The sequence below is a fragment of the Salarias fasciatus genome, chromosome 23 (assembly GCF_902148845.1).
Source record: "Salarias fasciatus chromosome 23, fSalaFa1.1, whole genome shotgun sequence".
In the NCBI taxonomy this organism is placed as follows: domain Eukaryota; kingdom Metazoa; phylum Chordata; class Actinopteri; order Blenniiformes; family Blenniidae; genus Salarias; species Salarias fasciatus.
The window spans coordinates 20,808,119-20,835,234 of NC_043766.1; the positions used below are offsets into that span (position 1 = coordinate 20,808,119).

At 42.0% G+C, this 27,116-nt stretch overlaps 1 protein-coding gene across 1 annotated transcript in view; it reads right to left on the reverse strand.

Moving 5' to 3' along the window:
- The window catches only part of sema6bb (sema domain, transmembrane domain (TM), and cytoplasmic domain, (semaphorin) 6Bb), a 134,304-nt gene that overhangs the window by 31,800 nt on the left and 75,388 nt on the right, over window positions 1–27,116 (reverse strand). Inside the window, exons 7-15 of the mRNA XM_030083565.1 lie at window positions 23,782–23,880; window positions 21,444–21,534; window positions 20,837–20,956; window positions 20,177–20,265; window positions 19,131–19,348; window positions 11,183–11,314; window positions 10,501–10,650; window positions 7,807–7,986; window positions 5,072–5,212 (exon numbers count right to left, since the gene is read on the reverse strand). Of these exons, the coding sequence (XP_029939425.1) occupies window positions 5,072–5,212; window positions 7,807–7,986; window positions 10,501–10,650; window positions 11,183–11,314; window positions 19,131–19,348; window positions 20,177–20,265; window positions 20,837–20,956; window positions 21,444–21,534; window positions 23,782–23,880 (1,220 nt within the window). The remainder of the gene's footprint in view (window positions 1–5,071; window positions 5,213–7,806; window positions 7,987–10,500; window positions 10,651–11,182; window positions 11,315–19,130; window positions 19,349–20,176; window positions 20,266–20,836; window positions 20,957–21,443; window positions 21,535–23,781; window positions 23,881–27,116) is intronic.

Consider the following 27,116-nt stretch of genomic DNA (forward strand, 5'->3'; position numbering starts at 1 on the left):
GTAAGGTAGCCAACTAGGTATCATTGATCTGACTGCTGTTGCCATCATCTGTTCAGTTGTGTTGTTTGTTGGGCTTCATATCTAATTTAAGTATATTTAAAGTTTTCGTGGCATTTATTCAAATTCATATGGTCTTAGATATTATTGTTCACGAGTCTCTTCTCTCCTCTCAACCACATGGTCATGCTTTGCACTTCATGCGTTTCATCTGAATTTTAGCTTGGATCATTGTCAAATGGGTCATGTCGAGCCCTGCCTCTTTGTATGTGTAACACTGCCAGTCCATTTGTCTGTATTGGTCTGTCGGTTTGGCTTGGTTTGGCATCCTTGTCTCATTATCTGTTCAGCTCTCTGATCAGTACCAGTTTTGGTTGTGTACAGAGACTTGGGTCAGTCTTGTTGGGTAAGTAATATGTTATTAGCAGTGGCCAGTGAAATGCAAAGTAATGTATTACTTGCACGCAATGTATTACAGGCGATGGTTGTATAACATTGGCCGGTGCAAGCATTATATCACTTTCCAACACAGGTATAGACCAACCATAACATGTATTCAGCAGAGAATGATTGGTTTTTGGATTTTCTGATCACATTTTCAGCAATGCTCAGAGGGATTCCTCCACTGACAAAGCAATAATGCTCAACTGTGAGCAATCATGTAGCAACTACGAACAGGTTCTTCGGTGATTTTGGGTAGCCTGCAGGCACATCTTTATTTCTCTGGAGACAACTTGCCAGGAAACCAGCAATCCTACATACCTCAAGTCTGTTAACACCAAGTCAGTTATCCAAACCCAAACCTATCCAAGGCCGCTAGACCCAAGATTGACAGCTTGATGCCTGTTAGCTCCATGACTGTAATCCACCAGTTTGTAAGCTCCAACTCGACTCTGAAGAGGCGATCGTGTGGGAAGGGAGTTCAGCTGTCACCTCAGTATGTGCAAAGCTCTGGGTAATCAGCAATGGACCACAATGGATCACCAAGCATGTCAATGCCACCAAACCAGCCTTGAGATCCAACAGAGTCATCAATGTTACCATACATATTTTCTATGTGGGTAGATGACACAGAACAGTCAGACTCATCTAGGCCAGCCCATACATAATGTTGTAGCAATTTCATTCTGCCCCACGCCATGACCCCAGGGAGAGAAGGAACTGCAACTGAAATCAAGCACACCATTGACACCACTCCTCATGTTGACCTTGAGAGGTCCAGAGAGCTCAGCCTCCATTTACACCTGTGCTCATCTCCATGACAGTCCTGGAGTGCCCACGTCAGTCAGTTACACTTTCCATCTTTGAGAGGTTTTGGGAGGACCCGTTTCCATTCGACTATGCAGCTATGTCTGCACGAAGTTCTGGGTCCACCTTCTTTTCTTCCTTTTTGGGGGGTCTGCGACATTCAGATTTTTCGGCCTATGTTTGAGTTGTTCAGGATGGCTCACTTCCATTGTTTTCTCTGCCTGTTTCTGACAGGTCCTGAAGGACCTCTCTCTGTTTGTATTTCTGCCCCTTTTTGGGGTACTGGAGGGCCCACCTCAGCCAGCTTCTCTGACAATCTTAGAAGGCATCTAAGATAGTCTTGCGTCTGTCAGCTTTCTGCCAGTCTATTAGGGGTCCAACAGCACCTGCGTGCATCTGTTTCCGTTTCCATCTCTGAGGGGGCACTGGTGGACCTATGCATTCCTTGCCTATCTCAGAGGGTGTCCTGAAGACCTGACCTCGGTTTACATTTCTGGCCATCTTTCAGCGTGTACCACAAGGCCCAATGAGCATCTCCCGCCATTCCTATGGGAGTCCTTGAGTACCCACTTACTTGAGGACCTACCTCCATCTGTTCCATTGCCATCTATGAGGGGGTTCTGAAGAACCCGCCTCTTTCCATGCGCTTCTCTGAGGGGTCCAAGACAGTTCACCTCCATCATTGCCTCTGCTTTTTTCTGTGAGGTCATGGAGAGCATGCTTCTCCCTCTATCACTGCTCTCCATTTCCTGCCCAGTTTTTCTGCCCATCCCTGAGGAGGTCTTGGAGGGCTCACCTCAGTTGGCTTTTCTGCCCTTCTCTGAGAGGACTCTGGAAGGCCCACCTTAACCAGCATCTCTGCCCATCTCTGAGGAGGTCCAGGGGGACCTGCCTCTGTCTGTTTCCATTTCCATCTCTGAGGGGATCTGAAGGATCCACCTCTATCTGTTCCCGTGCCAGTCTCTGAGGGTTCTAGGACAGCCCACCTCAATCAACTTTTTTGCCCTTCTCTGAGGGTGTCCTTGAATGTCCACTTCAATCACCTTGTCCGCCCATCACTGAAGGAGTCTGGAAGGCCCACCGCTGTCTTTTTTTTCTGCCAGTCTCCGAGGGGTCCCGGAAGACCTGCCTCAAAATGCTCCAGTGCTCACTCCTTTGGCCATGTCTCCAGGTTTGCCCCCGGAGGGGTGCTGCATTTGACACCATCAGCCTCCTACTTTGCTATCGGAGGGGCATTGCCTTTCAGACCATCCGCCCCCTCTCCAACCCCCGGAGGGGCCCTGCCGTAGACACTGTTGGTCAGTTGTTTGATCCCCGGAGGGACTCGGCCTTCGCAACAATTGGCTTTCTGCTCAGCTCCCGGAGGGGCTTTGCCTTCAATGCCATCGCCCTCTCACTCAGCCCCAGACGGACTCCGCCTTCGTACCGGCAACTTTTGCTCACCCTGTCCAGTGGCCCCAACTGCTCGCCCGGCCACTGGGCCACTCTTTGGAGGATCCCTGTCTGTTCTGCCCTTTGAGATTGTTTAAACTTTGTTTGATAAAGGTTTTGAAACAAAATTTGGTCATCCACCAGTCCCCACTCCTTATGCCCAACTTGATTAGGACTTTTTGTGTGACACATGCTGAGGGGGATACTGGTGTACTTATGGCATTGTCACTGTTTCTTGTTTTTTTCCTATTATTAATCTTTTAACTTGCTTTTGCTCTGCCTTTCAAGTGATTCAATTCAGTATTAGCCATTGTTGTTTCCACTTTCATCTTGCCAATGTGTACCGCCTGATGTGTATATGAAGGTCTTAGTCCATGTCTCTTTGTTCGTCTGTCTTTTTAGTGTCCTTATCTCCAGTCTGTTTGAATGTTTATTTTGTCCTAGATCTGCTAGGTCTGGTTATGCTTTCTCTGTGATCCGACGGCAAATGCCCTTGTCTGTTTGTTGCACCTTGTTTCAGATGCCAAAAATGAGGCACCAATTTTGAAGCTCAATCTAGAACTTCTCGTGTTTTACAAATAAAACACAATGTTTTGATTGTGCAAATCCCAAGCAAAACAGTCACTTTAGAAAATGACTGTCATTCTTGATTCACTGCCTAAAACTGTCTTACCTATCAAACCACCTTTCATGCATAACCTGTTATGTAGCTTTTTAATTTGCACTTTTATGTAATATTTTACATAAATCATAAAATAGGATGTTTCAAGACAAAAATGCTCTACTTTCTTTTAACTTGTTTACCTTGATTTCCTCTTCAAAAAATAAAATCTTGAAACAAGTAATACTTTGTTAATTAATTTTCTCTTTGAGTTGAGAATGTTTTTTTTTTTTTAAATAATCCTAAGTATTTTATCATTCTTCCTTTAAAAAGACTTTTTTTAATCAAATGTTCAACACAAAATGTCAAATTGTAATTTTGGTCAGTCATATTGACTACACACACCTGCTCTGCAGGAAAAATGATAACATAATTCAAAACCACGATGATACTGACCTTTTTTGCTTTGCAAGACAATTTATTCTCTGACAAGTAGGATGTCTTTTTTACACTGAGAGAAAAATCTGTGCCATACTTGAAAAAATGAAAAGCAAAATACACTGACACAATTACACAAAAACTGGGCTTGTTCTTCAATAATATTGTGAATGCTTGCCTTATGCTATACATAGGGTGCTTATAATGTCTGAATTTATTGAGAAGAATAGGTCAAACTGTATGTTCTGCATGCTAGAAAGCATAGTTTTTATTCTAAAATGTGGTAAAAATTCAAACAAATAAAAACGTATTAAAGTTTGAAATAAAAAAAATATTTAAAAAACCACTTCACCTGTAACCTTGTGAAACAAAAATTCAAAGGACTCATAAACAAGCATTCAAAAGAGCCGACCTGAGGCTGCTGAAGCATGACTAAATCTTGAACCTGCTGGCGCACAGAAAATTAACTCTCATTCTCACATCTAAACACATAAAGGCACACACTACACACACATCAGAGGGCATGTGAGCGCTCCTCTAATATGCTTCGGATTACACGCTTGTATGACTCACCTGGTTCAGTGAACACGCTGCATGCCTCAATGTGCTGGTGTGCACACCAGTTTGTGCTATTGTGTCAGTGCATCCTAACGGGCCACAGCCACAGGCATCAAGGCTCAGTGAGCGCGGCAGTCAGAAAGAGTCTGACTTGTGTGGGTGCGAACAGGTGAAATACCATCACCATTAAAAAAAATGCATGCTTAGGTATAATTATATTGAGGAAGTTTCAGATGGAATTACGGAAAAGCACATCAATTATTGAGTACGACTCATTAAAGGGAGTGCAATCAAATTAGTTAACTGGCATCAGATTTAATTATTATTTTTTGAATCCTTCCTTTGTTCCACAAAATCATCGTTTGTATGTATAACATTATGTGGAGCAATGCGAGCCACTATTATGTGTATCTTTTCAATTCATCACAGATGGCACCTACGTTGAAATTCAGAGAAAATAATACAACATTATGGTTACTGACAGTGTATTACACTAATAGCTTTTATTAGATTTCCTGGCAATCTACTGGTCAATTTTATTGAAATATGACTCATTTTACCATCATGCAGTGGCAGTTAACAGATTATCATTCTACTCAAGGACAGAGACAGGTGTTATTAAGTTGTAGTACTGTGTTATTATCACAGGTCTGCTGCAGCTGCAGCTGGCAGAGCTTCACCATGTTTTGCTCATATGTGCTCTGAAAGCCAGATGGTTCCTAAATGGCCACCTAACTTCTCATGCTGCTCTGCTGCCCATTTATGGTCCTCTGTGTTTTGGATTTGGTGTGGACTTACTTCATGCATCGGGAGTAGAGCTGGCATCGTGCCACAGGTATCCTGACCACACAGGAGGGGAAGGCGAGGAGCAGAGTGTGGCTAACTCGGTCCAGAGTCAGAGACAGCAGCTGCCTGGCCTGCGGAGAATCCTCAGCACACCTGCACCACACACACACACACACACATATGCACGCACGAACACACACAAAGGCAAACAGAAAAAACAAATCATTACACATTTTCAATTATCAGGATGAAAGTGCGCATTAAACCTCTGACCTCTCTCTCAGCATTACAGCAGGAGAGAAAGCATTCCTTATGTTGCAACACAAAACACCAGCAAACGTAAACAGTCCCATAAATAAAGGCCATAATGAAAGCATAAACAACAAGAGGCCGTCCGTGTTGCTAGATGTTAGAGTGGCAACCCAAATATGCAGAGTGCTGATTGCAGAGGGTTTGTAGGGTTTGCATGGCCAAAAACATCAACCAGGGGTGAATCGCATCTAATTGGCACTTAGAGCTACGATAGCTGGCACCAACCAGCCTCCATGAAACAGATTTACAGCTTTTTATGCACATGTGCACTCATGCATCAGTTGTATCTGGATCGCTTATGGTAATAACATCGCACTGGGCCCACAATCATTAAGAAGAATTCATCATTCTGCTAAGGCCAAGCTGCGAATCATTCTTTACAGCCAGAATCACAAAAAGGAGGTAAGGTAAAAGTGAGAGATGTGGAGACAGTAAAATAATTGAAGAATCAAGTGACAAATATTCAAAGGAGGGGCAAAGAAGCCAAATGGGGGCAGGTGATGAGAATACTGATGCCACAGAACTAAGATTAGGTAAGGGAGAAAATACAAGGTCATTTACAATTTTTCAGGTAATTTCCCAGTTTGTTCAGGCAATAAGCCCATCACACACCACTGACTTCTATCTGCACTGACTTCTGAAGAGATAACTGTTTTAGAAGCCCTGTTCTCGTGTCATCTGGGGCTTGTTGCAGGGCATGAGGTACTATACTTCTATGTCTTGATGTGAGGACAAAAGTTATGGGCCTGTAGTTTAAAAAAATGTGGTTGTGCTTTTTCTCCTGATCAGCTGGATATTCACTGTGAAAGCTGGCTGTCATTGACTGCCTTGGGAGTTCACTGAGCACCCCAAATTATCCCTTGCATACTGGCTCCAGTCCACAGCAGCTGATTTATCACATTCCTCATTTCACGTGACATCACTATCCCTCATTTCGTCATATCTGTGACGGGCACGTTACAAACATACGAAAATAAATTTAGTGAAACAGTGCAAGTCCATGAGATTTTAGGGAGGAAGGATCTTTCAGTGAGCTCAAGAAATAATATTTGAAAATGTCACTCAAACACATGAAATAAAACAAAGACAGAAAAGACCACGAGAGCATTAAAAATGAGCACGTTTGAGGTTTTTTTGGCATCCAATTAGCTTCAGTGAAAGATAGTCACCAGCCAAATATGCCTGCATCGGTGCAGGACTGTTCCTCCCGCTGCTCGCCCTGCAGCCTCCCATCATGTTGAACATTGAATCTCAAAGAGCACAAAGCAACAATGAAGTCTGTAAAAGCGCTGCTGTACCCAGCGTTCATTATGAAATAATGGGCATCGGTAAAACCTCAAAGCTGCTTGCCTCATGTAAAATAACCATTAGGAAAGGACAAAGGACCAGTCTTTTCACATCTTACATTAAGATCCAGGTATTGTATGTGCCTCAGTACAGATAAGTTGCCAATGACACTGACAATGAGCAACTTCGATCAAGATTAAGGATATTGCGATTTTATCAACATTTCATTATATTCTGTTTTTTTTTTTTTTTTTTTTTTTTTTAAAGCTCTTCTGAAATATGTCTCAGGCTAACTAAATGCTCTTCGGATTTTTTGATCATAAACATTTGCCTCTGTGATTCAGCTTTGACCTGATTTATGCTCTCAGCATGCAGCTGAACTGCCTCAGATCAGGCACAATTATGTGCGTTGCACATATACTAGGTAGGGCTTTCTGCATAATTCAGAACACATCATGTTTCCAGGATATATCGTGCCTCTTTTTTGACTCAGCTCATCACACCAACAGCTCCCCTCACGATGTCTACATCAAACCCAGATGTCACTTAACCCCCTCATGGCCTTCTTCGATAGAATATTTGCCATCTGTGAGCGATTTCACATCAACAGACTTCCTACCATACACGTTTATGTCTCAAACAAATAAAAAAGAATGCCTTATTCACTTTGTGCCAACAGTTAGAAGAGAAGATTAAAACCCACTCTCGTGTGTGTATACATTAAATATGAAATAACCTCCTGCAGTTTGTTAGGTTTGCTGCTTGCTTCACGGCAGGAAAAAATACAGCTGAAGCTTATCAATTAAAATGTCACATATCAAACTCATAATCAGTGACAGTTCTGGATTGATTTGGGAGAAAAAAAGCCTGACACAATCCCATCAGAAAACAGCAATTTGTCAATGTACCAAAAAAAAAAGTACAGTATAATTTATTAATCGGCTTCAGGGAAGTGGGAGTAAAAAGTAGGTGTTTTTTTTTTCCCCTGTCTTTTCAACAGAGATTATCTGCCTTATGCTGCTTCATATTGAACAGACAAGACGATCTTCATTAAATCCCAACAAGAAAGATTACACATGATTTTCCTAAAATGGTGAAAGTACTTATTCAAAATTCACTCCCTTCACTGAGTTTTCTTGTTGTCGTACTTATCGGGGTTGAATCCCTCCAGCTCCTCCAGGAAGATGTTGCTGTTGGTGACTGTATTGTCCTGGTTGGGCATAATGAGAAATTTGAGGATGGTCCCTCTGCTTGACCCGAGGAAAAGCACGGTGCGATTTCGATAGGGCCCAGCTTCTGTGTCCACCACCATCTTATTCAGCTGGTACCTGCAGCACAGGAGAGAAGGAGGAAGAACATTAGCTGCGCAACCCATTTGGGACTTTTTCTCCATGAGAGCTAAAAGCATTGTCAAGCACCTCCTGGGGGCGAGTTTATGATTTAAGTGCATTACAACTGATTGGTTTAAGTGAGAAAGACTGACTCTTGTGAATTTAAATCATAATATACCATTTTCTCTTGAGTCACTGCAAAATGAAATTAATTCCACAGAGAAGAAACCGCTCATCGAACTTGCATAATAAACTAATTACGCCAGACGTTTCGGTCATTAATAATATCAGTCTAGTAAATGGGCTTGTCCTGGAACAATAGCAGAGTGCTGCTGAGCTATATAAAGTCCTGTGTATGTGAGTCAATAGACGAGAATAGCAGCCTTGTTGTGTCAAGTGTTTAGTATTCTTCATACATCCAGTCAACATAATCCCATGGTGGCTGCTTGTCAATGGGACTCCACTGGATAGATAGAAGGGAGAGAGAGTTAGAGGCTTCCACTTATTCATGTCGCAGATGATGTGCCACACATGCATGCCTGCTATCACAAACTTCCACACCAAACCCACTTTCACAATGTCAAACGGCAGAACAAGTAACTGCATTTAATACCTGCATGTTGAACCTGATCCTCGAACCATCATACAGGAGTTAACTCAACAAGTTACTCAACAGTTGCAGTATATATATATAGAAATAAAACGGATTTCAGTGCTTTATAATGTCAGACACATTCACCCATTCACACACTTCACACACATTGACATCCCAGAGATGTGGAATAGAGCAAAGGCACTTCAAGTACACAATAAACTGTTCTTGCAATTTGATAGCCTGCAAATATCAACTTAAAAAGTGTTTTTTGAGTAACTATCACATTGTAGGAAAGACAAAATCAAAGATGTGTTCAAACACCATTTTGCATTGGTTGAAATTAAGGTTGGTGTGATTGCTCTGTTTATTTGTGGGAGTGAGAACTCCATCAACATCACGGTGCCCAAAAAACAAACCAGCCAAATATATTCCAAACAGCGAGTGCAGTTTCTTTAAAATTGTATGTAAGTGTGAACACAGCTTGAATCAAAGAGCTCCAAACAGACCAAACACAGGAGGTGACGGACTTCGGAATTGCTGTTTGTGTGTGTGTGTGTGTGTGTGTGTGTGTGTGTGTGTGTGTGTGTGTGTGTGTGTGTGTGTGTGTGTGTGCGTCTTTTTTCTAGTAGTCAATGGCCCAGTTTACATGGGTGTTTTTTCAATCTGATTGAAAACAATTGAGTTGAACGCATTTGTATACATGGACGGCATACAAATCCATCCACGATGAATCCTCGTTTACCAGGCAGGGCCCTGGGTGAAGCGGATTATACAGCGTCCTCTGACATGCGCACAAAGTCTCGTACGGAATTTCCAGGTGTTTAGCTTTGCAGCCAGCAGTCCTCAGCGCCAAGCAATGTGTTTTTATCTGCTGGATATCTGCTCCAATAATGTGCGGCACATCCCGGTGTGTGCGCCGGGGTTCAGCTCCATCTGCTGATGTTTCGAATTAACTGGTTTCCGAGTTAACTTGTGACCAACAGATGTTGGAAACCCAACGGAAACTTGTAGTCGTCCTAGCAAACGTCGGTTATCTACAGTTACAGTAAATTTATAAGTTTAGAGCCTTTTGTGAGTCTTGTTTTAACATCTGCTGTTAACAGTATGTGTTTACTGAAATCCGTCACTCATTAACATGAGAACCAGTTAATCCAAAACACCGGCTGGGTGGTCTGCTGGTTGTCCACCACGGAACTATTTGAACAACTCGCTGTTGAGCGATTTGCGGCCATCTCGCCTCTCCAGTGTTTGTTCTCTCAGGATTTTTATTAAAAAGTGTTTTTCAACCACCGTTATGTTCTTCTGCTTGTTTTTGACTTTCCTGCCTCCCCTTTACTGCGCCCGTCATCACGTCACTACGTACGAGGGAAACGCACACACAGAACAAATAATCTCCCGTTTAATCCACTCCGCTGTCAAGCACTGTATATATGAGACACGGAGCAGTTTATCGATCATCGTAGCCTACCTCATACAATCGGATCCGAAATACAATCCGCTCCGAGTGAATCCACTCAGGTGTTTATATGACGCATTTACAATCCACTTCACCTTACAGTCCAATAATATAGAGGCCATGTAAACTAAAATCTCCAGCTGGGACAAAGAGAGCATCCTACAGCGTCAGATAGTAGCGATCCTAATGTAACAAGTCATTTTGAAATGTGCCATATTGTAGCAGATCATAATAAACCAAGCACTCTACAAAGTTGAGAAAGTTATCTGTAAAATCACAGCAGCTGTCTTGTTTGAAGTGGTCCTGACCAGTGAACTGAACCACAGGTGTGAGCGCTACCTGATACAGCTGCGTGGCAAAAAAACGCTCCAAGCGAACATTTGTCTAACTTCCAGATGTGCTTGGACACCTGATAGCTTTAAAAGGTAGTGTTTCTGTTCTGATCTGCGTTCATTCCTACCTGACCATCGTTCTGACTATCCAGGGTCTCTGCCCAAGTGACGGCACCGCTTCATCCATCAGCGGGTGGGTCTTCACAAAGTTCAGCATCTCATCAGGGAAAGAGTTCGAGGAATTAAATCTGGATCCTTGAACAGCACATCCGCCTGGTCTGTAGAGAACAATATTCAGTATGTTAAGCTCCCAAAACTGAATGTTTCTGAACAGTTCAGGGCATATTAAAGGCATACACATGATTAATCAGTTGTATCTCACATTCATAAGGACTTTTATGACTAGATAAAATGATCTGCTTTGACTGAGGGGAAAGATGATCACATCTGAAGAATTGAAATGTGATAAAGAGTGACAGAAGGCGAGTTCATGTCTTTAACTCAGGGGAGCAAAATGAATCCTTATGAAGATGAATTGAACACCCCAGCTAACTCAAAAAAGTGCATCAGCTAAAATTTTATTTGAAATCCAGATTTTATCATTTGTGAGTATGTTCATCTACATAATTTCTGAGATATAGATAAACAATATCATATCTAGCTTTTTTTGTTTACTTTTTTCCTCAAATCAAAATCCAACACGCCACATGTCTCCATCAGGTATTATGGCTAAAAAGAATGAAGGGTTACAATTTGGTTATGTGTTTTTTTAGTAGCAAAGGTATTTAAGGTGATCATTGAAATCTATACCTTGGCTTGGGGATGTTTTCATCTGGAACAGGCGTCCAAATCGACTCTGGGGATTTCTGCTCTTTAAATCTTCCTTCAAACACAGAGGCGAGTTGCTCCATGTCGAAGGCACACACTGCCGAACCTGGAATACTTCACACACAAAGACAGAGAGGTCAGCCTGAGGCGGACTCAGACAAAGTCTTTAAATTCATTGAAAACAGTTAGTCAATATCTTGTCAGTTGGACTTTATATTTGATTTACCTGGACAAAGTTTTAATTTTGTTGTAAACACTTAAGTATACTTTCTTTGGTACTTTATATTTGATACATACTTTATATTTTTATCTTTTTTTATACTTTATGTTTTGATAGATTAGCTTATCTTGAAAATATTACTGGAGAAAGTGAAATAACATTTTATTCTCTGTGCCATACTGTGTATATCTGAATGACAATAAAGTTCAATTCAATTCCATTTTCCAACAAAGGTGCGGATAAAAAAAAAAAAAAAGGTGACAGATACAGAAAAGATCAGTGACAGTAAACCAGGAATGTAGAATACACACACACACAAGTCAAAACAGAGGTGATCAACTGGATGGACACGCAGCAAAGATGACAAACTGATATGAACTGTTTATATTTTAACATCCATGCTGGAACACAAAGGAAATTGTCACTGAGACGAAAAGAAATGCTAGAAAAGATAGATGCCGTCAACTCTGTGGCCAATGAATAGATATGCAGAGGATGCAATAGCAAGATTAGACCCATGAAAGGATCTTGGCTGGAATTTCTGGAATATAAAACCGAATAGGAAATGAGTCACTGAATATTCTGTCTTTCACAAAGCGAGGGGGTGATTCTCGTAAAGGAAATGAACCCAAACAACACATTCCAGTAAAAAGCTTGGTGCACCTCGGAGGCTGTTTAACTACTCATGAACCCAGCAACAGGGAGCTGAGCATCTGCTCGTAGGAGAGCTCACCCCTTTTCCCACTCACACAAATAAACACACACAGTCCAAATCAACAAATGCTTTCACACACACACAGTTGGACGGTCTCTTGTGAGCCTGACGCCACACACTCGTGTATTGGAAACGAGGCGCTGTGAGACACAGAATTAAAGAGAGCCTTGTCAGGGCGAGATAAGAGATTGCTTTAAAAAAAAAAAAAAAAAAATACCCTGCTTCCTGTTTTAGGACCCCGCTCTCTGCTCTGAATGTGTCCTCATCAATGACTAATGGTTTGTGTGGTGCGACGGCTTGTGACTAAGTGCTAACACCTTTGAGACGCACATGTCTGACGAAAAAAAACACTGGGGGACTGAGTCACCTGCAACCTGCTGCTACATGAATCCCACACACGTCACGTATTATGTCTTTTCCATTTTTGATTAACTTTTCTTCTTTTCTTTTTTTTCAAAGGATGAATGTCCAGCTGCTCGTTTGGTGGCGTCTGCAGCTCAAAACAACAATTTTGCATCAAGCTGAGAGGGCTTTCTGCTGAGTGCCCCTTTGAAAGTCACAGAAGGGTTTTGCTTGGGAAGGCAATGCCTGAAGGCAGGATTTCAGTTGCAGCGGGGAGTTGTGCTCTGCTGATGTGCCATTTGATCAGGTCACATCGTCTCCCTCTGTACTTATCATTCATAGGCAGGGATGTGACTCAACCCTGGCCAGCGTGGCGGAGCTGCAGGCGTATCTGTGGACGATACGGAGTCTCTCTCAGGACTGCAGGCACCAGATGTTGTGTGTGACACGTCTGCCAGCTCCGCACCCCTGCCAGCTTGGCTTCCTCTTTCTACCTTTTCCGAACGTTCCAGCCCCTCACTCACTTGTTCACTTTCACTGCAGGTCACTGGGTTTGCCCCCGTGCAGGGCTGTGTCTAACAGAAGTAAGCCAAAAGGCCTAAGGCTGTTTTTCTCTCAGAATTCACTTAATTATTTTCACTCTGCAGTCGTCTCCCACACCGGCATTTCTCAGTTCATGTGTGTTTTCTAATAGACAGAATTAATTTTTCTATTTCTTTTATTATTCAGCCTTCACAGTTGAGGGCTGTTTTCTTTATTCACATTTGGAGTGTCACTGTCAGAATGTTCCTATTCTTTCTCCTCGAATGGGGTTGAGTGATTGGCTGTCCCGGCGTGATGCATGCGGTGTTTGTTTGAGAGGGCTACTGCGGAGTCTGAAGTGCTTCCTCACTGTTTAACAAACTCACCGACAGCTTGAAATAACACGGCCGTCACGCACACACGACGCCTCGTGGGAGTAAATGAGGAATCGGAGATGGTGGGCAACTTTCAGTGTCAATCCTTTCATTAGCTGTTTGACTCATACATTTTCAGACCGTCAAAGTTTTGTCTCTCGTGTGATCAATAAGATTCTGGATTATTTAGGCATAGCATTAAGACACACACAACGCAGTGACCAGAAGACAAACAACCGCTGTCATCAGTTGTTCACAAGAATTCACCTGAAACTTTTACTAATAAGTTGCAATGTTTAAACTTACTCTAACGAGTAACAGGGAGTTATTGCCATGTTGTTGATGGTAAAACAAATTTGTAATCAGGTAGAATGGGGAGGACTGCTTCCAGTGGAGGCTTCTTCTCTTTGCTCAGACATTTTTCTCTTGCTGTTTGTGTTGGTTGTGAAAAAATAACCGCAAAATGTTTCCTTCCTGCAGTGATTAAAACTATTTTATCGGCAGACCAGAAAACACACATCACATAAACATATTTTAAAATGCAAATCCATCCATTGCCGATACCACCCATCCACACTTTATACTTCTTTTTCCAATTAAAGGTCTCGGGACACTGGAGGTGATCGGAGGCGGGGGAGATTTCATTCATGCTTTACAAGCCTCTTGTATCATCCATTCAAAGAGCCGGATTTTTCATGCTCCTCTGTGACCTTTCCATCATGTCCCTGTGGCGTTTTCTTCTCTGCCATACATGACTATTGTGGTTTGTGCGGTCTAGCTATTATCACCAAACCAACTTCGTATTTTATCTGTAACATTGCATTCTATACGGTGCACCTTTAAAAAGACCCTTCTCTCCAGCGCGCTGCCTTATTATGTATTCCTCTGCCTTCTCCGTGTGCAGGCTCAGGGGGTCTAGCTTGCACATCTGTGCATTCCTCCCCGTGACACAGTTCTCCTGGCATCATAAACCTGTTCTCCTCCTGCTTCTTGTCCTCCTCATTTCCCCCAGTCTGCTGTGTTTTCCCCGAGGGGCATCCTGCTGTCTGACACACTCACATATGATTCCTTGCAAGGAAATTCAAGCATGGCCTCCTCACTCGGAGGATGCACGGGATTTACTTGACTTAGCATTCCTGCATTCCTGTGCAGCTTCATTAAACCTAATGAGCTAATATCAATCTGCAACACAAAACAACAGACATTTTCACCTGTCAAAACAAAACAGACGAAAGAATGAGGATTGGCCATGACAATCAAAACAGTGATACAGAGCAGAACGATTGAAGGCAATCTTTTGACATAATGCGGCAGTTCTTTCCAACTGTGGTGCAGCATTTACCGCTGCTATTCAAAACGATCTTCACCTCAACGGCCTCATGTTCACATTTTCTCCCTTTTGAGTCGGGAGTCTCTCCCTGACCTCCGCAGCACTGGGAGTGTATGAGTATGGGAGCTTCTCAGTTGGAAATCTGAGCTTGTCTTTCGTTTCGTCTTTGAGAGGAATGACCTTGAGCTTCAGCGGTGGATGCACAAAGGAAGTTGCAACCGGAGGCGTTGTTATACTCCGGAAAGAGAGACCCAAGGATCCCGCAAACGCAGCACTAGAATAGTTGAGAAGCTGGTATGTGGCAGCAAAAAAAAATTACCCCCGGAGTGTGTGGACACAGGATGAGGTGGGTAACTCCTCAGAGCCCCGGGGAGACGGTAAAGCCTCAGCATCGTGCCGTGATTCCCATACTACAACCCAATATATGCTGTGCAGGGCCAAATGGCAGAAGAGAATAGCTATTCCTCCACTCCCAGGTCCTGCTTCACGCTGTTTTCACTGCACGCTGCCAGCCAAAGCAATTTGTCTGGCAAGCACTCAGCCAGCGTGGCGCTGTGGGCCACTCTGGGCTGGTCGGAGTTTCGCAGCTCACCTGACAGATTCTGTCCATCTCTTTACGTTCATTTTTCCTCCATCACAGATCTTCTTATCTGTTCATCTGAACCTGCCTTTCTCTCTGGTTTGGCTTGCAGTTATTCACAATAAGGCCCAGTAGAAGGTTACCCAGGCAGGGGTGCATATGTGTGTTCAGCTGGCTCTCCACTGTGGTGAGCTGTAAATGCCGTTATCTGGGAACCATTGTAAGTGTTTGTGAATGTGTGTCGTGTGTGTGTGTGTGTGTGTGTGTGTGTGTGTGTGTGTGTGTGTGTGTGTGTGTGTGTGTGTGTGTGTGTGTGTGTGTGTAACATCCATCTGTCTCTGCAGGCAGTAGCCCCTCTTGCAAACACACAGATAAGATGCAGCTGATGAAACAATTTTAGATCTCGGAGAGCAGGGTGGAGATGCACATGTTGTCCATTATTGACTTCCTCGTCCTGGAGTCTCTCAAATGTCTTTTCCTGTCATTGCTGCCCTCTTCCCCCTTTCTCCTTTTACACTCACCTGCTCTCTTCACCCCCTACTTGCTGAAACCTCAGTGTCCAATTGAGAGAGAGATACTGTCTTGAAACTGGTATCAAGCATTATTTTTATATTCTGAAACTTGGAGGCAGTGTAACTTATTAGAGTTGTGCTGCCAGATGCCGGGAGGCTGTGTTGATACCAGACTCACACAGAGGATTGTTGCAACTATTTTTAAGCACTTGCTTCAAGTACGAGCAGAGATAGTAAATAGTTGAAATCTGTGACTCAGATACGACAGCGTAGTATGGGATTGGTGACTTTTTTGTTGTTTCAGTGTTGTAAGAAAAGAGGCTTCAATGAAGTTTTAGCAGCGTTGTGTGGTGATTGGCAAAATGACTGCATCATTTTATTGAAGAAATGTATTAAACAACATGTTTGTAAAATTCTTAAATAAAAAAATGAGCATGAATGGTTCTGCATGTAAAATACACTCAGCACAAGCAGAGCTTTGTTCTGATCGGATTCTTTTGCAACTGCAAATTTCTTGACTTTGCTCTTAAGTTCACTGTCCTAATCTCCCAAAAGACCTGAAGCCCTCTCTGTGACACTGTTTCTTAGTTCCTCGAGCATTTTCTCAGCATTATAGCTGTACCATGCTCGGTGAGCAGGAAGGTTTCGTTCGCATTACATCTGCTGTTCTTATGAAAACAGTGCAATCTACAGTGGGCAATTAGGAACATTTACTTTTGTTGAAGTTTCTCCAGTAATAATTTCTTTTAGAAAAATATTGTTTTACGTTTTGCAGAAAGGACCTCACTGGATTCACTGGTGAGCCAGTTTGAGTCGACAATTCACATGTTTTAGCTATTTATCCTATCAAGAAAATTTAAAAAGGCACCTGTAAGCAGCGAATCAAGGCTACTGCCATTATGTTGGGTTTGGCCATCTAGTCATTGTAAAATGAGCTTCTCAGTCAAAAACACAGGAAAATTAAATAAGTGTCAGATTCTAGCTATTTTGGAAAGAGGATCAAGCATTGCTAATAGACACTTTAGCGGTTGGAATGTGTCTGCATGCATGGTTGAGCACACTGTTTTTGAAAATATACCAAGTATATCTAATAGAGATGTGGAAAAAAGCGTACACAATTTAGTCCTGTCTCATTTAAATCTACTTCATGCAGTGCTGAGAAAACAGCGTCTAAAATGTTCTCTGCAAGAATCTTCAAACAAAACACTATAAACAGATTACTCTTTCTGGCTTAAGAAGGACATGTGGGAATAAAAATAAACCTGACGATTTGCACCAAGTTTTAAAAGAAGCATTGCTGGATTGAATCACTTGTGTACATTGGCTCTCTGATGTAGACACAATTCTATATTTAGGACATCTAAAAGATTTGACGCGTGCTGTATGTGCCGTGTATGTGAATGCTTCAGTCACAGTCCTTGTTCTCATTGTTGGATGTCTCTGGTTCACTGTGTGTTGTCTTTGGCTTTGAAAATACCCACAGCTTCCAACAATCCCCCATTTACCAGGTCACATGTCTTCTCTTCCTTCCTCCCCAACTTCTATTTTCAATTTAATCTTGTCTTTCAACAAATCACCCTTTTGTCCTCAATAAAAGCATCCCATGTGTCTTAAATTACTTTGTACCCCACAATCCTGACCTTTGCTCCTCCACACAGCCACTTTCATTTTTCTTGGAGCTCTGCTCAGCCTGAAGAAACCCTTGTTCTTTTCGACTCCACAGGTGAAGAAAAAAAGCGATGGGCCACTAAAATTTCAAGGTGAGTCGTTTGAGTTTGGCTGCATGCTGCGTGTCTATCTGTGGCTCTATAGAAAGGATGTACGGATGTCTAAGTCTGTTTCCTCAAAAAGAGTAAAGAGCAGTTACTTTCTTTCATCAAAGTCACAAAAATATGAATGGAGGTCATCATTTGAAGACAAAGTGAGCGATAGGGAAACAGAATATGGTCTGCACTGGCTCTCAATGTGTGGAAAAAAAATGAAGATTTAAATGGAGGCTTATGATGGAAACACAAACTGATAGACATGTACTTTGATCTTGGCAATAAACTGATCTTTAATCCAGAGAAAGTTGCCACCATTTGTTATTGGCTTTTGTATTTTATTTTTTTTCACTTTTTAATTCTTGCTTTTTTTGGTTATTATTTTTTAAAGAAATTAATGACCAAATGAAAACTGTATGAATGAATAAGTTTTTTTTTTTTTTTTTTAATGAAACACCTTTTCAGTGTCCTTGAAGCCGCTCGGTGATAAAACGAAGCTGTTTCACTCTCTCTGTTTGTGAGCCGACCCCCTTTCCCCCATTACCAAATCACTGCACAGCTTCTAACACTGCAATAAAATATGATGGGCAGAAGCTGAATGAACACAATGCACCTCAGTTCATTCTGCCAAGCAGCATCAGCATGATTCAGCCAGATATAGCATGTTCCCAGTAATTAAATAATTGAGACGGATTATTACGGTATATCATTTACTGGTCCTCATCTCAAACATGGTGAAGCCACTGCAGACCTACAGTAAACTGGGTCTATCCACCAGCCACCAGCCTCACGGAGGATCTGCAGGTAGCCTCAGTTAAACACATCCTGACCAATTTCAAAAGATTAAAAAAAAAACAAAAAAAAAACAGGTCCCCTGTAATTGGGACAGAAAAGTAGAAGTCTTTGATCATGTCTATCTGGAATCTACACTGAGTTCTGTGTTTTAGAATAAGCCAGTGTGAAATGACTTGCCTCCGTCTATCAGACTGGCCCCTTCTCCGTCTGTTTTTAAAACTTGCCTGAAAACCCAACTTTTCTTTTTGGCCTTTGACACCATGTAAGCTGCTGTGCTTTATTTGAAAATATCTTTTATCTCTTTTTATATTTAAGACTTTTATTTTAACCCATATTTTCAACTTTTACAATTTGTTTTAACTGTTTGTTTTAAATGTATTCTCTGTATTGTTAATCTATGTCATGTAGACGTGTACACTGGCACTTTTACATCTTATTCACTCTTTTTGCACAGGACGTTTTTTCTGCTGTCGTGCTTTTAAAGTGCTTTATAAATACAGGCTGACTCTCCATTCAGATGTTTTATTCTTAATTTTCATTACTTCCCAAAGTGGGCGGGAGAATACACTAATAAAAAAAAAGTGGACACCTTTCAATAATGGGAACTGTTGTCATTCCTAGATTGCTGACTGTAAAATTGTGATATAATGAAGAACTAAAGGCAAAACATGGTTAAAGCAAAACCAGAAATGGTGGACTAGGTCAGACAAAAAGATGAGTAACAGAGACCTAAAGCCTGTTTGTAAAAACAGTGTTATTTGTATGTTTGTGGTGTACCTGTTAGCTGGTGTGGAGAAGACTCCCAGGATGATGTCTCTGCCGTGCATCCTGATGATGGGGCTGGTGGAGTGGAGCAGGTTGAAGTAGAAATGTGAATCACCCGGTACAGAGCAGTTCAGCCGGGCCTTCAGGAAGGACGTCCACTGCTTCTCCAGCACGCGCTGCGAACCCCCTTGGTCACGTTTACACACTCGGGCCACACGTGACACCACCACCTTCAGAAAAGTCAGACCAAAAATCTGATGTGTGCATAGAAAATGAGCCGTGCTATAATATACTTTCTGTATGAGTACAGCTCACATATAACTGCAACGATAAGCCGGAGAGGTAGATAACGTTTCCTGAGGTTTGACTTTCATCTTTTTAAAAGCTCTTTTCGGCTCCGGAGTGATCTCTAAAGAGTCATTTGCATGCCATTTGCAACGTGGAACCCTGTTTTGACAGATCATTGTTTTATAATGGCAAATTTAATATCAATTATTCATAAAAATGTCAGTGCATCTCAGAACTGCTTTTTTGAATGCACAATAGTAATTCTGTTTAAGTATCCATTTTCTCTGCTCTCTGCAAACATGTCAAAGCTGGAGACCTTTTGTAAGCACTTCTACCCAAAAATGAATAGCTAATTTATTTGAGAAGCAAATTTCTTGTAGCTGTTATTCTTAAATGAAGATGTACTGTCTTCTCGAGAAGAAATATATTTAAGAATAGAGAGAGAGAGAGAGAGAGATATTCAAAGATATAGCCTGTGTGTGGGGAGACAACATTTTTACTCAATCAGAACAGTCATGAGCCTTCATTCAGAGTTTGTTCTTCAAAGAAAAGTCAGGACTGACAGAGCAGAGTGACTGAGGGGGGAAAAAAACTTGATATTGACATCCAAATAACAGCAAAAGACAGAAATTGAACACAAATCTCCTTTCACACTCGTTACTTTACAGACCACCTCAGAGATGCTCTGAAAAAGCCCGCAGCTTTTCTGTGTGAATACCAAGAATTCAGAGGGAAAAGAGGACATATTTCCATCAGAAACACTTCTATACCTTCTCCAGGTAATTGAACTCCATGGCTATCTCTCTGAAGAAGAAGTAGATGTGAGGTCCCCACTCCACAGCACTGACAAAGAACGGCTCTGCGGTATGAGAATGAAAACGTTACAAGGGGCAGAAGAAGGAGGTGAACGGCAGAGATGTGTAGGCAGAAAGGATCTGGGACCATGAGAAGGCATATACAGCAAATAGGCTGTCCTTTTGTGACCACAGCATTAATTCCCACAACAGCAACATAAGGGCAGTGAGAAAGAGGCACAAGCCGTGTTTAATTTCATTACGCAGTGAAAGGGGATTTCACAGCAAACAATAAGTGCATTATGACTCCCCAACATTTCTGAGAAATTAATTTCATGCAAAGTATTTTGGGTCCTAATACACCCCAGACCTTCTCCGCCCCCCGCCAGCAGCAGGTCTGACCGGCATGTGACCGGCCTGAACATGAAGCTGTCAGCCGGCTGGCTCACACCCCTGCCACTGACACATGTATTGATCCCGCATGATGGAAAGTAATCCAGACACGCAGTTCAACTCAGAAGACCCGGACGATAGCGGTCGGCACCATGCAGAATAGGAAGGTGAAGTTTCAGCACAGGCACTACACTTGATCAAGGCCACACACACACACACACACACGCACACACATACACACACCTCTGAACCATTTGGAGTCGTGCTTGACGGTGCGCAGAGCGGGACTGTCCCCAAGGCTACGATAGATCACCGCATCAATGGCCAGGAAGTCTGTCACTGTGGCTGTAAACAGATTCCCCTCTGACACACACAAACAGAAACAGTGGTGAGCTGCACAGCCTGCCAAAGCAACAACGTACACTCGAACAGTGATGCTCAAGCAAGTGTAATCACTTTCCAAAAGTCCCGATTCGTAAACACGATATGACTGACCAGTCAACAATGTAATTGCTGTAACATAATTGCAACATCGAGACTCTCCCATGCAAAAAATACCCCCGCAGTTTTTACTGCTCACTAATATGAGATAAGAGTTGATGGCTAAGCTGTAATGGCTCCCCACAGTTTCAGCTGCAGAACACTGATGATTTGATTATTAGTCAAGTGTTTAAACTTGATGAAGTAAACAATGGAGTTGAACAAAGCTGAACGGAGCCGATGAATCGAAATAGCTCAGCTGGGCTAAGTTTCCACACTGTAATCAATGTGCAGAAATATATTTTCTCGGAGAAACAAGTTTCCTCGGTGACTCCAGGAATCAACAGTAAGACATCACTGGCGCCTTTACCTGCAAACAGAGCTACATTAGCATGTTTGGGGTCATAAGGGCATCTCGCCATCCCACTGACCGGGTCCCCAACCATCTCCAGGGTGTCTCCCTGTGAAAGCATGTGAAACACACACATACAAACACACGCGCACACACACACACACAAATGCATATATCAATCAGCAAGGTCCAAACAATATAAACACATTTACAGCAGCATTGTGAAAACTAGCCTCAAGAGAATGGCAATTAGGGAGTGTTACCATAAGTGCAAACTAATGATTCACGAGTGGAAATTAGGCACAGTGGTAACAACAAGAGAGGCTCGTTCTCATGCATAAATAAAACACACACATAGATACACATAAGGTGGCAGGCACCCACACAGTTAATTTACACAAATACACTTCCCTTTTTTCATATCTATTAATCTATCTATCTATCTATCTATCTAGAGAGAGAGAGAGAGAGAGAGGTAGAGAGAGGTAGAGAGAGGTAGAGAGAGAGAGAGAGATTGATTTTTATTCCCAGCCACTTGTGAAAGTGCACACACCAAAAAGGTAGCCACAAATAGCTATTTCAAGAGAAAAACAGAGTTCTAGATCTCTAGCTCTCATCCATGGATGAAAACGAAATAATTCATAGGTGTCATTTCATTAAAAAAGAAAAAATGCTAGCTATAAATAAAACAGGAGCTAGCATCACTAACTAGTCCCCAGAGAAACAGACTATCAGGCAGCGACAGGTGCGTTATACACGGTTGTAGAATGTCATTAGTGGCTGACAGATAATGGGACAGGTATTTCTCACTGCTCCACTGTCGCTCTATGTTTGAAATGTGAGACTGAAAATAACACTTATCTGAAAAAGCCTTTGATAGTGAGAGGATTTTTTTCCCCTCGTTTTATTTCTCCCTCCAACTCAACTGCCTCCATTCCTCATCTAATACCAGCGCAGAATAATGTGAAATCAGCCGAGGAAGTGATTAATATTTATGTGAAGTTTTTTTTGCCACCACGAGTTTGAAACTATTACTGTAATTGAGCGAGACAGGGATTGGTTCGGAAATGGAGCACTTTCAGCAGCATGGTGGTGGATTCAGGTGAGTTGCTGCTTTATGGGTACAAACCTCCAGAGTCTGAATTTTTTTTTACTTTTTCAATTCCGGAACTGAGCTGAAGAAATGTTCAGAGAGCAATGTGGCTAATTGTTTGTATCGGGCTATCCAACGATTACACTTGTAGCTCAAATGTTGTGGTGCCTTTTGATTTCTGCCTCCATCTGTGGAATTGCTTTTCTTTCTTTACCACAAACAAAGAGAGTCAAACCGAGCAAACAAGTCACGTCTCCAGGCCCGCTCTCTGAATGCTCCCCTCTTCCTCTTCTCCCCTCTTTGCGTTCCTCTTGATTTTCCGTCTCTGACTCTCAGTGATAACAAGCTCGGCGGACCACAATGTTTAACCACCGAGAAATAACAACTGTTGTACCTCAGGAAAACAAGGCACTGGAACTGCCAGACAACAGGGATAAATAACTCTTTGAGAGGAAGTCGACACCGTTTCAAGTGCTACACAAACAACTCTAATCAAGCTGTAAATTTTCACCTGAACAGATACACTAATTGCACAATGGAGGTGAGGTACATCCTCTGCAAATACAGCTGAGCTTTTCATATTTTGGCTGCCACAGAGCTCAGAATTGCTAAATAACCAAGAATGACTTCACTTGGATGTAAAAACTGGATTGGAGAATCTCAGTTTATCACAACATCATATGCCAGAACACAGCACAGTGCCGGCTCATTCAGAGTATAAATAAAACATTTATGATTTCAGAAGAATATCATAATTTTCTAGTTCTCCACAGAAAAAAACTGCAGCAAAACATTAGTTAAGGAACTTGTGATGTAGATGCAATAAAGACTGTATGAAAGGCTCATTTGTGAGGATATACCACCTCACCTTTCAAAATAAAATCTTTGAAATAGCACATCTTCGTTATAAATTCATCCAAAAATTGTAAACTAGTATGAGAGTTTTGTGTAAGTTTCACCTTCAAACATGTTGGTAGTTGTGCTTTATGTGTTTAAAATGCACCTGCTAACATTTGACATGTTGCTCACAGCCATACTGATAACTAAATTCAGAGTCATTGAAGATGCTCAAAGTTTACTCATCAACTTATCAACCTGAAAATATTTCTCATTGCTTTGGATCCACAACACCAGAAACCATTCTTGAGGTCTAATCAACTGGATAGGAGCAGAAATCAAAGCTAGTCAAGAATAAGTGCGTGTGTGGACCGCTCAGGCTGGGCAATTCTGACTGTGAAGCTGAAATGTGGAGCGTAAACTTACCGTATAGTTGGCACATAACGGATTGAAGGCATTGGTCCCACACAAAAACAATCCTCCTTGTCGACTGAGTAGCACCTTCATGAAGTTACGGCACTCATCCTGAGAGAGACAGGTAGATAGATAGAGAGAGAGTTTAATATGCAGTGTGGGTAAAGCTGAAGAGATGAAAGTCAAAATGATGGAGCAAATAGAAGAAACACTGGGTTTGTTTTTCAGAAAGTGATTATCCAAACCGCTCTGTGAAATGAAGCTTTTCAGATGTCTGATGTGTGGAATTATCACACCATTAACGCTGTCAATCATATTGATACAGTCGGAACGTAGCCGGCAGAGACTTTAACTGTCTACCCACTTCACACGCACACACACACACACACACACATAGTATGGAGTCACTGCTGATTGACAGGCTGTAATCTGAGCCAACCACAGGATTTTAAAACAAGCAAAAGATTGATGGCTAATTTCCCTGGCACAAGGCGTCAAACTATGAGGAGCTTAATGATCGAATGAGTCAGTTTCCCACTTCCAATCTTTCATGTACGTTCTTTGAAAGAAGTCCTGACTCCAGTAAGTGCCCCATAATAGCTACGTTTGCTCAACAGACCCCAATGGTAATGAATCTTGGTGGAGTGAAACTATAGGAAAAAACTACTTTCAAGTTAATATCCTGTCTCGACTGAAGTACACGGGCAGACTGTTCACACATGTAAGCCTTTATGTGCACGTGCCAACCATAAAATTAGCCAGAAAGTCGATGTTCTCAGCTCTACTCTGCTGCATTAAATAATTCTAGTTTGCTATGCTTTATTAGATAGCTTAGAGTTTAAATTCTGACCAGTTATTAGAAAAAAGTACAGTTTCTATTTTTTAGATTAATATTTGATCAACAAACCTTACACTCAACATTTTCTTCGTCATTATGTTTAGGTAGTTAACCAGGTGAAAACATCTGCATTAGTTAGAGCTATAACCAATTATTCATGTTAGGATTTTATCAATTACTCTGAGAAAATGTGGATTGTGTGAGCATAAAAATGCATACATGTACTGCATGAACTCACAAAAAATAACATGATACTAATTAATTATTTTATCGAGTACAAGCAAACTCTCCATTGCAACATAATATTTGTGTTTCTAAATATTTTAATTTTGCTAGTGAATTACTTTAACCAGTTCATGCATCTATTTACAGTGTTACAAAAATGCAGCTAATGATAAAGATTAAATGACCAGTAGTTATTGATGCTTCCCCAACAATTCTAGCTTGAAGCACTTTAAAATGTAGTACAGCACTTTTAAAGCAGAAGTGGGATCTTCTTCTCCTTACTGCAGATTTTAGCCCTGTGCAGTTCAAAGAGATATTTCTCTTTCTCAGACCAAATCATACTTTAAGAATTTACAGAATTTGTAGCCTGAAGAGGTAATAGATTTCAGCTTTAAATATATATCTTTAAATCTTTTTAGTTTTAATATAACTAGGCCTCAACAGTAAACTAACAACAAACCTACTACACACTGGTAAATCACAGTAAAGAATTATATGAATTCCCATCATGACCTTTGACTTTGAAAGTCAAAAGGTATCGACAGCAGTTTGCATATGTGCAGCCAATTCAGCCACTCGTGAGTGAGCAGGGATGTACAGTAGATCACTAACGGCAGCCAGCAGCCCCCTCCCTAATTACAACTGTTCCAGCCAGGATGGCACCAGCTCTGACACACACACACACACACACACACACACACACACACACACACACACAGAGTTCACTTCAAGACTACCACCAGCACTGATGTCATTGGAAAGCCCAGCACGGCTGAAGGAGAAGCGGCAGTGGTGGTGATAGCTGGCATGTCAAGTGACAGTATGCCTGGTGTAAGTGTGTGTGTGTGTGTGTGTGTGTGTGTGTGTGTGTGTGTGTGTGTGTGTGTGTGTGTGTGTGTGAGCAAGAGATCAGAGGGAAAGTAGTGATATGAGAGCCGAGTGAGTGTTATTCCAGATGCCCCACCCCATGCCCCTCTCTCCCCCACCTTTCCCCACTTCACTCCCAGCAGGGTTCTCGTTTTTCAAGGAAAAAAAAAAAAAAAAAAAAAACAGGAAAGAAGGAAGTGTTTTCATGTGCAAGTGTGCGGCGTGTGTGTTGGGGTGTGTCAAGTGCGAGAGGCAAATTTCAAATGGCGCATTACATTCTCACAAATGAATGCATGACTGTGCCAGTATATTTGTGTGTCACACTTTCTTATATGCAGCACATGCTGATATAGCAGCACACATCCCTAAGTGCATATAGCCACAGTTTGTGCATGCACATATATTGGTGTGTATATCTTCGCAGACAGCATTGCTTGAGTGCGAGCATCATTTGCATGCTGTTTGTCAGTGAGGTTGCAGTCTGACAGCTTGGTCAGTGCTGTAATCACAAAGCCAGATGAAGCACTCTTAATAACAAACCAGCCCCATTTCCAGCATCTGAGAGACGCGAATAAATACTTAGAAGAGCCAAACCACTACACAAACGCAATTATGCAATGCTTCTACATGCAGAATGAGACATTTTGCGATGACAGAATACAAACAGGGTTTAGAGCGTTTGTGACATTTCTACTATTAAGTTCTGATTGCCGCTTGCACTTTACATCGTCAAAACTCATTTCATTCTGTATACATGCATTTGATTAAGCTATAATCAACTATTCTAGGGGAGTAATAAAGCACAGCCAGGTAGGCGTTTTTATTTTATTCAAAGCCCTGTTCAGTCAGCAGAATTAAGCTTTTTTCATGGTTTCTACATTAAGAACAGAAACCAATTATAAAGGATCAAGCAATGAATCACTGGACTGAACAATTATATATAAATCCAAATGCTGTATGTCCTGATGCCTCCTTCCATACTCAGCTTCCTCCCATCTCGCGGCACCCGCACTCCCTGGGTAGAATCCAGACAAAACGCCACCTGTGCTGGCTGGCAAGTCTTTCCAAGACCCAGACGACAACCCTCCTCCTCCTCTTACTCCTCCTCCTACTCCTCCTCATACGCTTGCTCCTCATACTGACAAGCGGCAGAGTCGCCTTGGTTCTATAAAATAATCTGTAGCAAGGATGAGTTACACAGGAGCATGCACCTCGGTGTAGCTGCTGATGAAAGGGGAGATTTACAGAAAAATGAGCCGAATAGGCTGGAAAGAACAGGAGAGATGGTGCACAAGCGTGAAAATGTTTCCACATGTGTGTCTGTGTTTGCATAAATTAGATGCAAAGCATGCGGTGGGTTTTATTAAGTCCGTTGTTTTTGGGGTAAGATGTTGGGAAGATTAGTGCTACTTTTCAG